The sequence below is a fragment of the Diospyros lotus genome, chromosome 15 (assembly GCF_014633365.1).
Source record: "Diospyros lotus cultivar Yz01 chromosome 15, ASM1463336v1, whole genome shotgun sequence".
Taxonomy (NCBI): Eukaryota; Viridiplantae; Streptophyta; class Magnoliopsida; order Ericales; family Ebenaceae; genus Diospyros; species Diospyros lotus.
In genome coordinates, this window is record NC_068352.1 from 21,789,559 (window position 1) to 21,804,857 (window position 15,299).

General features: G+C 35.5%; 1 protein-coding gene across 1 annotated transcript; it reads right to left on the reverse strand.

Annotated features, from left to right (window-relative positions):
* Positions 1-1,804: 1,804 nt before the first annotated feature.
* Positions 1,805-13,465, reverse strand: LOC127791419 (tyrosine aminotransferase-like). Its single transcript, XM_052321291.1, has 7 exons — positions 13,191-13,465; positions 12,345-12,684; positions 12,036-12,254; positions 10,751-10,810; positions 3,277-3,432; positions 3,095-3,188; positions 1,805-2,262 (listed from the first exon to the last, which is right to left on the reverse strand). The coding sequence occupies exons 1-7, from the start codon at positions 13,463-13,465 to the stop codon at positions 2,144-2,146; spliced, it is 1,263 nt and encodes a 420-aa protein (XP_052177251.1). The 3' UTR covers positions 1,805-2,143.
* Positions 13,466-15,299: the final 1,834 nt, after the last annotated feature.

The following is a 15,299-nucleotide window of genomic DNA, read 5'->3' on the forward strand; positions in this document are numbered from 1 at the left end:
TTTTCTAGGTAATCTATGAAAATTAATGGTGAGCTTCATGGTTATTTCTTATGGGCTAGACGCCTTCGTCAGGCTCTCTCTCTCTCTCTCTCTCTCTCTCTCGTTATTTGTTTGTTCTTTCTATGGAAATTTTACAAGGGATAATGGCCCATCATTCTTAGAGGGATGAGTTTTAGTTCTACTAACAATACGAGAGACAAAGACTATTATGCTGATGTTTGCAGATAATCTTCTTTTGTTCTCCCATGGTTATAGGTAGTCCTCAAAAGAATGGTTTCTTTGTGTGTTGCTCTAATGAGGCTATTTGTGAGGAGTTGTTGGCATTGTTTAGTTTTAGGCTTCGTGATGTTATTTGGCGATTGATGATTTTGGTCAATTTGTTTTAGTCCAAGTGTTGTCCTTTTGACCTATTTTAGGGTTAGACCGTGGTATGCCCTACCTTGATTCTTGTACAATTTTTCATATTTTTATACAATTGTTCATTTAAAAAAAATACTTAAACTTAATTCAGTCTAAGCTAAATTTATTGTAAGCCCATGAATACTCTTGTTTTTCATATTTTTATACAATTGTTCATTTAAAAAAATACTTAAACTTAATTCAATCTAAGCTAAATTTGTTGTAAGCCCATGAATGCTCAAGAGTTAGTGATGGGTAATCTGTGAGTCTTCTGCATGATGGTGGATTACGTCTTCTCTTCTTTCATATAAAGCTAAAATCCTAATTGTGAGAGTATAAATATTCTGTAAGGGTGACTGCATTCTCTTACCCCATTAAAGAGTGCAAAAGGCTTGAGAGATGAAGGTTCTCAAAATATGAATTCGAAAATCAGATTTGCCTATAAACCCTAATTCATGTTGTGAAATGGTACTATGTTTTAAATAATTATGTTAAAAATTTATATTTGTATCTTAATATTTTTTTTAAGACATAAAAATACGCAAATACACACTTCAAATGAATTAAGAGTGTGTTTGATTGCACATATTTTTCATAGAAAATATGTAATTAATACACATTTTTTATAAAAAATAATCAAACATTCGTAATTTTTTCATAAAAAAATATGTATGGTATAACCATTTAAAGCTTCTTTCCATGGAATTTATTTTCCAAGGGGGTAAAATGATTTTTGTATCAAAGTTTTCAGATTCATAGTTTAATACATCAACAAAATTGATAATAAAAGGTAATAAGCATTTAGAGAAGTAACGGAAGGAAGGAAAGGAAAGTAGTAAAACATTACTAACTTTATCGACTTTATTCCAATTTAATTTTACTCTTCTTTAATGACCAATTTAATTGTAGAATCTCACAATAAGTTAACTTCAAAGAAAAAAAACTCCATTATTAATTTAATTATAGGCAAAACTCAGGAGGGGGTTTAACTGCAATTATGGTAAAAAGAAAAAAGCACGATGCGTTGTTGAGAGAGAAATTCCATCACAGCTCTTTTAATTGCCACTTTTGACTTTACACCATACTAACACTGAATTAATCTTACAAATACACCCCCAGTGCTAAGATGCCCATTGATTTTGATGATAGGACAGCCTTGGCTTTGAGTTGGGATGGCAATGGCAATGCCTAGCTGACCTTCTCAAATCTTTCAAACATAACATTTAAATCTTAGTTATTTGCAGCAGTTTAAGAAGAGATGGTCTAAATTAAAAAATTGAAGGTATTGTTGTGATTGCTAATTAAATTATACATTAATTTAATCAACAAATAGAATAGAATAAATTAAACCTTTTTAAAGAAAGGAAGTACTAATAAAAAAAGAAAAAACTGAAAGTCGTCACACTGCTAATAAAGGCCTTTATTTATTAGAGAGTGGGTGGGAAGAATGTGACAGCAACGCCGAGTTGCTAATCAACCTTACTAGAGTCGTGAATGAAAAGACATACAAGTCAACAATAATAGCGTGTTTGAATAACTGATAGAGACAGAAAGAAAGGAAAGAAAGAAAGGAAAGTGCAGAGGAGCCAACAAGAGCACCTTATCTTATTGATTAGCTAGCAAACATGAAATTGAAAGGAGAGATCAACGAGCTCTTGTTGATCTTCCAACACAGCATTTGCATTCTCACTTACCATTCATCGAGGAGATGAGGAAATCAAATCAAAAGTGTATGATTGATTGATTACTGCTTCTTGGCATGCCTCAGGCAGAAAGCTTTCACCCTTCCAAGGCCATCGTCAAGAGAGGACGGCTCCACGGCAAATGTAATGCGAAGCCAGTCCTTTAGTCCGACTGCAACCCCTGCAGAAACAACCAACCAAAAGCACGTCGTCAGATGTCAAGATTCATTCTCAGTTTCGATTTGGTTACCGACCTGCAAAAATTCACGGTCCAGAGAACAAGGACGATCAAGATCCAGTTGTCTCAGATGCAACCTCAATGACTCTCGTAAGTACTATTTACATAACATCAACATTTTGAAAGAAGTCGAGGACTTTAGCTTAATTCAGTAAATAAGAAGTGAACAGAGAAAGAAGAACAGTCTAATGCCATCACAGTTGCTTATACGAAAATGGGGACAATGGATTTTAGAGCTAATATAAAATTTGCTTTTCCAATGTTAAAATTGCCCCATATAGATGTCAATTGGCAGCGTCTTATAGGATTCTGTGGGAATTAACAGTAGATTCACAAGAGAAATCAAATGCTCTTAGATCCCAAACCCTCAGAAAACAATAACTTTTTAAGATATTTAAAGCCATGTGCCAGAGAAATAGAGGGTAACCTCACACGCATTTGATGGCAGAAGAAATGAAGTAAAAAGAAAAAAAAAAAAAAAAAACAACTCGGTATCAATTGGAATATAACAAGAACCACAGTCAGACTCAAGTCCACAGTTTTCTACTCAAGGTTTCTACTTCAATTTTACATTGATATGTGACACTTAAAAATTTAGAACATGTTAGATACTTCTTGAATACAAATTAGCAAGCAGAGAAACAACCAACAGAATTTGCCAAAAGTCACACAGTCCATTACATTGAAAAGCTAAAGATGAAATATGCAGAGAGAGAGAGAGTTGTTAGCCTTATGCCAAATTACTCCAGCGTTTGAAGAATAAATCATTTCTTACCTGGTAGAATAACCACAGACTCCTCCTTTCCCAGCTTCAAACAGAAGTCAATATCATCTTTAATGTCTTCCAGCAGTGACAAATTTAGTTTAACCTAAAAAATAAAAGTTTTCATTGTTATATCTCATATCTTTGACCCACTTGCAATGAACAGGTCAATCTCAAATGATCTAATTCCCTACCATCACAAACATAGACCCTTCGGGTTTGCTTGGGCAAGCAATGCAAGGGATCTCTTTAAGTCTGTCATAGCAAACATCCGCAGCTTCTCTCAGTGAAATAATATTTTTGGAAAAGAACTCTTCTTTTGTGTTCTCAAGAATTTGAGGAATTGCCCCCTGATGACATTAAAACCATATAATCACATTCAAAGAAGAAAAGCAACATCATCAATGTAGAATGACTAGCTCAGATCTGGATTATCATTTATAATAACACGACTGAAGAAATAAACAAGCAATGTTAGTTTTTTCCATAAGTAAACTAACACAACTATGATCACACATCCTAGAATAACTTTAATTCATAAAACATTGACCAGTCTTAATTGCTTTCACCACTTCTGGAAACCACAACATTGGATTCTATGGAAATTGTCTTCTATGATCAAATCACAAATATGAATAACAAATAAGTAACTAAAATAAATTGAACAAAACATACATAGACGCCATTCTGGCTAGTGGAGAAAAAGAGAAATGAATAACTAAGAAGTTGGCTCAGCAGAAACAGTTCAGCATCAGATTTTCTGCTACAAATTGAAACCAACTGCTCCTTCCTTGTGTCAATATGAACTACCAAAAGCAAAGTCACAAAAAGGAAACTGTAGAACCTGTGATAACTTCTCTTACATTTATAGTAGGGTCAATCACCCTTTATATACAAGAGAAGATTTATAAAATAGGAAAGAATACAAAAGGAAACTACAAAATGGGAAGCATAACAACGGGAATCAAATCTGTACAAAAAAGTCAAACAACAATTATGGGAATAATCCCACAATCATAGGAACAAATCCAGTTGGTTGATTGATTGATATGGATCTCCAACATAATCATAGGAACCAAACCGGTTGATTGATTGATATAGATCTCCAACACTCCCCCTCAAGCAGAGAGTATATGTTGACCACTCCCACCTTGCATGTAATATCCTGAAATCTTGCTAGTGGAAGACTTTTAGTTAGGATATCAACTAATTGATTTTCTGTTAGTATGTAAGTAGTTATTAAGCCACTATCCAATTCTTCTTTGATGAAATGTCAATCGACGTTTATATGTTTGGTACGATCATGTTAGACTGAATTGTGAACAATACTAATAGCAGATTTATTATCACAATACAGTTTCTTTATCCCTTCTAGTCTGATCTTGAGATCATTCAAAATAATTCTTAGCCATAGAAGTTCACATACTCATAGCTCTAACCTTTGCCTCAACACTTGATCTAGCAAGAACACTTTGGTTCTTATTCCTGCATGTGACCGAGTTTCCTCTTAGAAATGTATAATAACCTGATGTGGAACGCCTATCCATAGGTGTGCCTGCATAATCAGCATCAGAATAGGATTCTAGAGTCATACCACCATTGTTCCAAAACATAATTCCTTTTCCTAGAGTTCCTTTCAAGTAATGTAGGATGTGGTTTACAGCCTATAGGTGTTCTTCCCTTGGGTCATGCATAAATTGACTGACTATCCCCATGGAGTAAGCAATATCAACCTAGTGTGAAACAGATATTAATTTGCCAACTAACCTTTGATAATTGCCTTTATTAACTGTGTTCCCTCCATCTTTTGCTCCTATTCTGTGATTTGGATAACTGAACTTGCTACTTTGTTGTCAAGTTTTCATATTTCCTTTAACAGGTCCAAAATATAGTTCATTTGGAAAAAGAATATGCTGCTTTTGGAGTAGATTACCTCAATTCCTAGAAAATATCTCAGCCTCCCAAGATTTTTAGTTTCAAATTCTCATGCCAAATGTTCCCTTAAAGCAAGTCTTTCAGTATCATTCCCTGTTGTCAACAATTAGGAGAAAAATAAACCCTTTTGTCTTACTTCTTACTCACGAGTAGAGCTTGATTTATACAAGACTCTTTACAAGATTTAGGAAGTTACTAAACTTAGCTTAGGAAAGAATTCTAAATCTAGATTTAGGAACTATACAATTTTAGGATACAAACAAATTAGGAAACATATGCTAATCTACAAGATAATTTCTACTTTTAGAAAATATAGACAATCAATCAATCATCAATCAATTAACCACTAATTAAAACCTTCCATCAATACCAGCCACAGTCTTTCCCAAGCTAGAAACCAAACCCTAGCTGCCATCACCTATTGGAAACCCTATTTGCCAACACTCCCCCTCAAGATTGGGCATGTATGTCTTGCATCCCAATCTTGCTCATCATCCAATTAAACATTAGTGTAGGCAGTCCTTTAGTTAGCATTTATGCTAACTGATCTTGTGATGAGATGTATGGTGTGCATGTCAGCCCACTGTCTAATTTCTCTTTAATGAAGTGCCTATCTACTTCAATGTGCTTTGTCTTGCCATGTTGAACAGGATTGTGAGTGATATTGATTGCTGACTTGTTGTCACAGTAGAGCTTCATAGGCACAGTCCACTCAATCCTGAGATCATTTAGTAAAATTTTTAGCCACAATAACTCACACACACCTAAAGTCATGGATCGAAATTTGGCCTCACCACTTAACCTAGCTACTACATTTTGCTTTTTACTTCTCCATATCACCAAATTGCCTCCTAACATATTACAATAGCCAGAAGTGGACCTCTTATCTACAATAGAGCATGCATAATCAGCATTCGTGTACGCTACAAGAGTCATAGCTCCTCTTTTTTTGAATAAAATGCCTCTCTTAGGTGCACCTTTTAGATAATGGAGTGTCCAACACATAGCTTTAAGATGGACTTCTCTTGGGTTGTGCATAAATTGACTAACCACTCCTACAACATAGGCTATATGTAGCCAAGTAAGGTCCAAGTATATTAGCTTCCCAACCGGCCTCTGATGGTTCCTTGTCAACCATATTTTCTTCAAGTGCTTCTCCCAACTTATGATTTGGGTCAATGGGTGTGTCACTTACTTTGTAGCCTAGCAATCCAATTTCTTTTAAGAGATCCACCGCATATTTCTACTGGGATATGAATATACCTTCTTTAGAATGAGCCACCTCTATTCCCAAGAAATATTTTAATCTCCTCAAATCTTTAATTTCAAGCTCCTTTAACAGACATTCTTTTAATTGAGCCATACCTTCTTTATTGTTGCCGGTAACAACAATATCATCTACATACACAATTAATATAGTTACTCCCCATGTGGCTGAATGTTGAATAAAAAGTGTACGGTCTCCTTGACTTTGTCTATACCCTATTCCAAGCATAACACTCGTAAATCTCCCAAACCAAGCCCATGGGGACTATTTCAGTCCATGCAAGGCTTTTTTAATTTGCATACAACCAGCCCTTATGTGACTGTCCCATAACCAGGTGGTAATTCCATATATACCTCTTCCTCTAGGTTATCATATAAAAATGCATTTTTTACGTCAAATTGATGCAATGGCCAACCTAAGTTAGCAGCCAAAGAAATTAGGACTCTAATTGTATTTAGCTTAGCCACCGGTGCAAGTGTGTACAAATAATCTACCTCATACACCTGTGTATCCCTTGGCAACCAATCTTGCTTTGTACTGATCTAGAGATTCATGAGACCTATATTTCATAGTATAGACCTATTTACAACCCATTGAATGCTTTCCTTTAAGCAATTTTACCAAATCCCAAGTCTGGTGTTTTTCTAGGGCTGGCATCTCAGCTTCCATGGCATCCTTCCAATTCTTATTCCCTATAGCTTCAGAATTTTTTTTTGGAATAGGGATAGTATGCAAGCTAGTAAGAAAGGCTTTGTAGGTAGGTGACAGCTTAGAAAAGGAAAGAAATAGGTGTAACGGATGTTTGGTACAAGTTCTGGATCCTTTTCTAAGTGCAATGGGCCAATCTAGATCATAGGTATCTAATTGAGCAATGGGTTAAGTAGGTTTTATAGGGCTTATATCAAGAGAGTTGGTTGAGGAAATACCTGGTGATGGCTCTGAAATGATGGCAAAATTGTCAGTGTTACTTTTGCTTGCAGAGACTTTAGGACTTATGGGACTTGTAGCAGATGCTGGGGCTTGCATAGGGTTAGATTCGGGTTTCTTTCTCCTTGAGTATACCTGTAGAGGCCGAGGAGTAGATGATGAAACTTCCTCAGGTGTCATGCTTACCAAGTCCTTCCAGTTAGAAGATGGGTTCAAGGATAACAAATTAGGGTAAGAAAGAATAAAAGAGGAATCCCTATTAGTTAAAGTCTAATTTTGTTCCTAAGTATTTGATGATCTAAAGCAGGATTCGTTTTCAGCAAAAGTAACATCGACAGATACAAAAAATCTCTTTAAAGGAGGGTGATAGCATCGATAGCCTTTTTGTGTGGGTGAATATCCAATAAACACACACTTTAAGGCACAGGGATCTAACTTCCCTCTATTGACTGTTGAAACATGAACATAAGCTATGCACTCAAATATCTTGGGCTGCCAATTACTAGCCACATGAAAGTTAGGAAAATGACTCACCAATAGTTGAATAGGACCATGAGATTCTAGTGTTTTAGATGGCAATCTGTTGATAAAAGAGATGGTTGTTAGAGCTACTTCTCCCCAATAATGTTGAGGGACATTATGGTGAAAAAGAAGCGCTCGAACAACAACTAGAAGGTGACTATTTTTCCTCTTGCCTACCCCATTCTGTTGGAGTGTAGGGACAAGAAGACTCATGAATAACACCTTTTTGTTGAAAGAAGACAGATGGAGATTGATTAAAAAAATCTCTAGCATTATCAAACCTAAACCGCTTTATATTAACCCCAAACTGAGTCTTAATCATGTTGTAAAAATTAGGGAACACATGGCTTACTTCTAACTTTGTTTTCAATAAATATATCCAAACCACCCTAGTACAATCATCAATAAATAAAACAAGCTATCTTGCCCAAGAAATATTGGGAACACTTGATAGACCCCAAATGTTACTATGAATTAAGGAGAAAGGAGAATCAGTCTTTTATTAGAAGGAGAGAAATACACTCTTTTATGTTTAGCAAGTTCACAATCGACACAATAAAAGTGACTAAAATCCAGACCTTTGGCTAAATTAGGAAACCTTAATTTGAGAGTAAGAAAAGAGGGATGACTCATTCAATAATGTTGTAACCACATCTTGTCCTCATTGGATTGGGCTAGGCATGACACGAGGGGAGAAAATTCCTTCTTGTCCTGTCCTCCTGGTTCCTTGAGATAATAAAGTCCATCCCTAGCCCTAGCAAGCCCGATCATCCTTTTCTTGCCCTGCCCATGTATCTCACAGACATTAGAATAGAAAGATACACTGCAATCAGTATCCTTAATAAGTTTTTGGATGGATATAAGATTAGCAAATAACTTAGGGACATGAACAACATTCTTGAGGGTTAGGTGATCATTGAGGAGAATATCTCCTTGGCCAGCAACCATAATGAGTGAGCCATCTGCCATTGTGATTTTTCTTGAGCTGAGACAAGGATTATAGGAAATAAACAAGAGTGGGTAGGAGATCATGTGGTTAGAAGCACCCGAGTCTAGGATCCAACAATTTTGGTGTAAAGTTTCTGAAGCATGTAAGGAAAAAAATAAGATAGAATTACCTGTGGGAGCAAGAGAGCAACTACCTTTCTCTATCTTTTTTTCTAGAGATCCTAGAAAGTTTTTGAGTCTTTCGATCTCCACCCTGTTAAACTCAAGGGGCTTTCCTCCGTGCTCTAAATCTCTCGATTCAGACTGCTGGCCACTAACTGCCACATGCACTTGACTCCTTGTTGGTCCTCATTTGGGTGGCTTTCCATGGAGTTTCCAGCACTTCTCTATGGTGTGCCTAGGTTTTTTAACAAAAGGTACACCATAGAGACTCCCTATCCACTGGCTTCTTTTCATCCCTTGGGCCTTTGTTTTGATAATGACCTTTAAAAGACACTAGGGTAGAACTCTCGCCAGGGATAGATTCTAGCATTACACCTCTTCTCCCTTCTTCTACCCTTATTAAAGAGATTACCTCGTTTAAGGAAGGCAAATTTTCCTTACCAAGAATCTGCACTCTGACTGCATCAAATTCTGTGTTAAGACCAACCAAGAAATCACATATCCGTTCTTTTTCAACAAACCTCTTATGGCGTGCAACATCCTCGCTACATTTCATCTTCAAACACTAGCAATTGTCCAGTTCTTGCCATGGAGTTTACAACATATTTGCATACTCTATGACGGTCTTCGACCCTTGTTTGGTTGCTGCCACCCTTGCCCGTATCTCATAAATTTGAGTTGTGTCCTTAACCTTTAAATAAGTCAAGTTTATGGCCTCCCAAATATCCTTGGTGGTGGTCAAAAACATGACAGTGTCACTGATTTCTAGAACCATGGAATTCCGGTCAAAAACATGACAGTGTCACTGATTTCTAGAACCATGGAATTCCAGAGCCAGTACATCACCAAGGAGTCTTCCTCGTCCCATGCTACAAATGTTGGGTCATCCTCCTTCGAGCATGTTTCTAACAAGTGGCTGAGCTTCCCCTTTCCTTTAAGAAAGGTTCAGATCAGCTGTGACCACTTTAGGTAATTCTTGTCATTCAAACGGTAGGCTACTTGGAGATTCTGTAATTCTCTTCCCGAGGCCCCATTTTGAGTTCTAGCAACTGGAACTTCGAAGGTATGGCTGGAATCAGGTGTAGGATCTTGGATGGAAGACATTTTTAAACCAAGGTTTGAACGTAAAACGAAAGGTGGGGAAGACTGGTAAGGATAGACTCTGTATCTCCCAAGGAAGTTGTAAAACAATCCCTAGGGCTTTGATACCATGTCAACAATTAGGAGAAAAATAAACCTTTTTGTCTTACTTCTTACTCACGGGTAGAACTTGATTTATACAAGACTCTTTACAAGATTTAGGAAGTTACTAAACTTAGCTTAGGAAAGAATTCTAAATCTAGATTTAGGAACTATACAATTTTAGGATACAAACAAATTAGGAAACATATCCTAATCTATAAGATACAATTCTACTTTTAGAAAGTATAGACAATCAATCAATTAACCACTGATTAAAACCTTCCATCAATACCAGCCACCGTCTTTCCCAAGCTAGAAACCAAACCCTAGCTACCATCACCTGTTGGAAACCCTATTTGCCGACACAGATAATTCAAGATATCTCAATAGTTTTTTTTAAATTCTTCTTGTAGTATTTTATCTTTTAAGCATATTCAAATATGTTCCTAGAATGTAGGAGATAACCTAAGTGTTGTGTATAAATACCCCATACTACTCTCGGGAATACATAAGGCAAGAATCTACAGTTTTTTCCAGCTTGTTTCATCTTTTTCTGCAATGCCTACAGTCACTAGCCAAAACAAAATTTTGTCTTTAATTCTTCTCCATGGTCTGGCTAATGACCCAGCATAATCTAAGATCAGAAAACTTCCAATCTCAACCCCACATTGATTTAGCAGTGAGAGAAAATAAAATCAAGAGAGTTTGATTTTTTAACTACAAACCTGAAGGAATGTTGCAGGATCAGTAGACATATTGTAAACTCCCTTAATGCAATCAATAATCTGAAAAAGAAAAGAAACAAAATAGATGTCATTACATTTCCAAATGGCCACAAAATCTGATTGAACAAGACTCTGAAGCATTAATAAATTTCATTTAGTGTCAAATACAATCAGGAGCACTGTATGAGCCGAATTCCAAAAACTAGCACATGAAAACATGTGATTCATCACTTTCTTAGTAATTGGAAAAACAAACCAATTCCAACTAATATCCGTATAATCCCATTTTTCTAGAGCAATTTATTTTGTCTCAAGTGTCCATCAAGGGAGAATAATTTGCTTCAAGAGGGAACAAGTTTACTACAGATTGGGTTTCTGGAGATTTTTGGATCTACTGAATATTAATCAACAAAATGTTCACTTGTTATTCTTTGATCCTGTGTCCCCTTGTTACTCATTCGTGTCAATTTGTCTTACTACCTAAGCATGTTTTAATGAAACAATACTACTACCATTCAGTACAAGATTTGTCTTCAGTTTTATTTCCTAATTAACCAACTTGCAACTAGCACATTAAACCTTTTCTAAATGCAGTTTCTGTTTGCAAGATATATCTAAAAATCTATTTCAATTCTATGTTTTAAGAAAAAAGGATACCAATCAGTTACTTAGAAAATCAGTTAACATCCACCTGAAAATCAGACTCATTTTCTTCCGCTCAGATGATATAATTATTTGACAAGGTTGCATCCTCTGCTGACATGGGCCATTGAATTTTTCTTAATTTGGTAGTAATAACAGGTGTAAAATCAAAATTCGTTTGGGCATTTTCTTCTGTTTATGGGCACAATGCCACTTCATTTGAAGATGCGGAAAGTTTTTGAACAACTCAGATGAAATTTTGCCTGATGTTAAAAATGCAATCACTAAAATGGAAAGCCTTAGTAGCAACGTGAAATTGCTCCTTTACCTGAAAATCAGAGTTCAGGTAGTGGAAACAGCCTCCTGGGATGGGGGGGGGTGTTGTATGTTATGCAACCCTCCCCCAACCCTTGCAAAGCATGGAGCTTGGTCCATTGGGGACATTCCCTTTTTTTTCTTCTAACGCTCAAGATTTCAATGTCGATGCATCAGAATGTAGTATGTACCCAAGTGATGCCTCATGATGGGAAATGGCACATATTGCAATATCCATTAAGTGGCATTTGTTTTTGTTTGTCGTACAATTGAGTAAACTAAATCAAGGAGAGATTATTATGGGGAGAGAGAGAGAGAGAGAGAGAACCCCATATTTTTGAAGAATGCCATTGGGATCATTTGTGGCAAGCCAACCAAATCGCCAACCGGGAACCATCCACCTCTTTGATATAGAGCCAACAGTAATAACAGGCACAATTGATCCAAAGACTCCCATAGGCACAAATGGGTTATTCCCAAAAGTAAGATGGTCGTAAACTTCATCAGCAATCACTAATATCCCCAGCTTCCTTGCAGTCTCAGCAAGCTAAGAACTCAGAACATCAACCACCAAAATGAGAACCAAACCCATTATATGTAAAGCGTATGCATTTCTAACTCATGTTAAAATTCACACCTTCTTTAAATGTTGGTATGTAAAGACATTCCCACAAGGATTTCCTGGGTTAATAATAACCATAGCAACAGTATTCTGATCTGCAAGAGCTTCAAGTGCATCAAGATCTACCTCCCAACCTTTATCTGGAAGAAGATCAAAGTGGCGGGCTTCTAGGCCAGTAAAAGCACAGACTCCTTCATAGTATGGGAAGCCTGGTCTTGGAAGTAGAATGTTGGCATTGGGACTAGCAAGAGTTGTTACCAAAAGTTCGATTGCTTGTGTGCATCCAACTGTTGGATAAACATCATCGCTTGATAACTTGTAGGGAAGATCTTTCGAAAGGTACTCTGCTATGGCACTGTTAAGAAATTACAAGTACAACAATGAGATTAATTGAATCAGCTACATCCTTGAATCAATAAGCATATTTATCAAGTTTTTCCATTCTCTCAGTAATTTTTGCATCTTCTGTTTTTCCTTGCTACTTTACTTGAAGCAGGGATCGTCACAGAGAATCTTAAACCATGAACATTTTCCTTTTTCTCTTTGTGTTTGGTTCTCTCATCGTGAAAGAAATATATTAGAAGTAATGTGTAAAACTGTTGTTCATAGCAAGTAGTCTTTTCCAGTCCAGGAATATTCATAGCAGCCTAGCACCTCCAATGCCTGAATATTCCATCTAACAACCTTTTTAAGGAAAATGGTGTTCATAATAACTTTTAGGTGAAAATATATTTCTTAAACTCGGAGTAGGTCAAATCACCCATCGCCCCCAAAATATCTAAGCTGCTAGTTGAACAGAGAGAAAGAGGTGAAGCAAATGGTGTATATCAAGCTACCCAACAGGCGTGAAATTCAGCTAACCTTCTGGCGCGAGGCAAGCCCAGACCGGGGGCGTAGCCGTTGAACTTGGCGGAGCGGAGGGCGGCGACAACGGCGTCTTCGGCGACGGTGGTGGTGCGGAAGCAAGGGAAATGGGAGGGGTCGCCGTGACCGAGGGGGATGACGGGACGGGGGTCCGCCGGGTCGAGGTTGGACACGACCCGAGTCAGAACGCTTCTTATGGTCACCCCCGACGACCTCGTCGCCAAATCGTTTGGCCTGAAACACCATCTATCCGCCGCCGAACCGTTTTCCATTTCTCCTCTCTCTACCGGATTCAAGTTTTACAGGGGAGACAGAGAGAGTCAGCAGGGTTGACGAGTGAGTAGAAGCACATGGCGGCGCCATTTGTGAGGGATTTATGTGCTGGGCAAGGCAAGCTTCCAAGCATAATTTGTATTTTACTCCCAAATAAAAATAGGAGAATACAAAGCGAACTTGAATTGCAGTTGGGCCCCACCAATGATCGTCTTTACGTGACTTTTAATAAAGTAGAAGAAGCCCAACAATTATAGGTTATATTAGAGACATTTGATCAACTAAAACTTGCATTTAATTGGCTAAATAAGTGTTAATCGATGCTCGAATAACACATTGTTCTCTTTTTATCTGCATTCATTTGATTGACTAAATACATAGAGAGAATTAGTGTTTTGATTTTGGGACCATTTAGTCGACCATATTTTTGCAATGGTCGACTACACAACAATGGAAACAAAACTTGATACTTGATACTTGCTACTTTGAATTGGTTAGCCATTCAGCCAGCTTTAATCAATCAAACAAAGAAAAATTTTAACAATTTTTTAAATGCATGCTTACTGCTTGAATTTGGTCGACCATTCACTAATATTTAGTCGACCATACTAAGATAATTTTGACAAAATCCATCTTTCGAGAAAATTTTCATTTTGAATGAAACATCTTATAAATAGGAAATTATTTTTAATTTTAGAGGATGACAAGATTTGTTATTATCAAAAGTTCATTTTATTGTACCATTGACATTTAAGAGATGGAGAGGGAAAATAAGAAAAAAGATTAGGTTGCGTTTTTTTTATTGTTTTTAAGTTATTTTTAATTTTTAATTTTTTAAAATAATAAAAATGTGTTTACTTTGTCAATTTTAAAAATAAGAAAAAAAATTATAAAGAAAACTTAAAACGATAAAATGTTGTTTTGGTTGTTTTCAATCAAAACAATCTCTAAATCCAAAACATGAAAAACATAATTTCTTCTCCATTAGCTCTAAAAAAGAAAAAAAAATATTCTTAAATTTTAAAAATAAAATTATATATTTATTTAAAATTTTAAAAATATAGTATATCTATATTATAATAAAAAATATAAGATAACATATAGTATATTATTAAGTATATTACACATATTATGAATAATAATATTTAATATAAATTATCACTTAAATGTTAGTAAATTATTATTTTATTTTAATAGTAAAATTTTATTAAAAAGAGTTAATTTTATCATTTAATAATCAAATTCATTGAATAAAATATCATAAAATAATTTTTCTCAAAATTCTAAAGTAAATGTGTTTTCTAATTTTTTGTTTTAAGAAATAATTTTTTAAAATAACAAAAAGAACACGTTTTTAATTTTTTAAAAACAAATTATCAAAACATAAAACTGAAAATAAATTTAAAATTCAAAACTGAAAATTAAAAATATAAAGAAAACACAGCCTTATTTATTCTCTTTTCTAAAAAAAATTTCACAATATGAGAAAAAGTGAGTAGAAAAGGCTTTCATCGACTAACATTGAAGATACTTGTTAACATTAGTTGATGCATTCAAAGTTGAAGGTGTTGAAGCATTCAAGCATCCATTTATCTTGTACTTTGTTGTCTTTGTTTTCATCTTTATTTATTAAGGTAGCGTTTGTTATAATGAGCAAGATAAGGGAGTATTAAAATAAGTTCGAAATGATTTTCGGAGCAAGATATGAAATTATCAAGATAAAGTTAGAAAACATTACAATATTTTTATCAAATTATTTGTTAAATTATTTGGAATGCATTAGATGACACATAAGTCATTTTTTTCTTATATGTAGGGACCAAGATATTTTTA

Coding starts and splice junctions, on each gene's coding strand:
- LOC127791419 (XM_052321291.1), bottom strand. CDS start 13,465: ATGGAAAACGGTTCGGCGGCGGATAGATGGTGTTTCAGGCCAAACGAT. Junction 3,433..10,750: donor ATCCTGCAACATTCCTTCAG/GTTTGTAGTTAA, acceptor TAATGTCATCAG/GGGGCAATTCCTCAAATTCT. Junction 3,189..3,276: donor AAGGGTCTATGTTTGTGATG/GTAGGGAATTAG, acceptor TTTATTTTTTAG/GTTAAACTAAATTTGTCACT.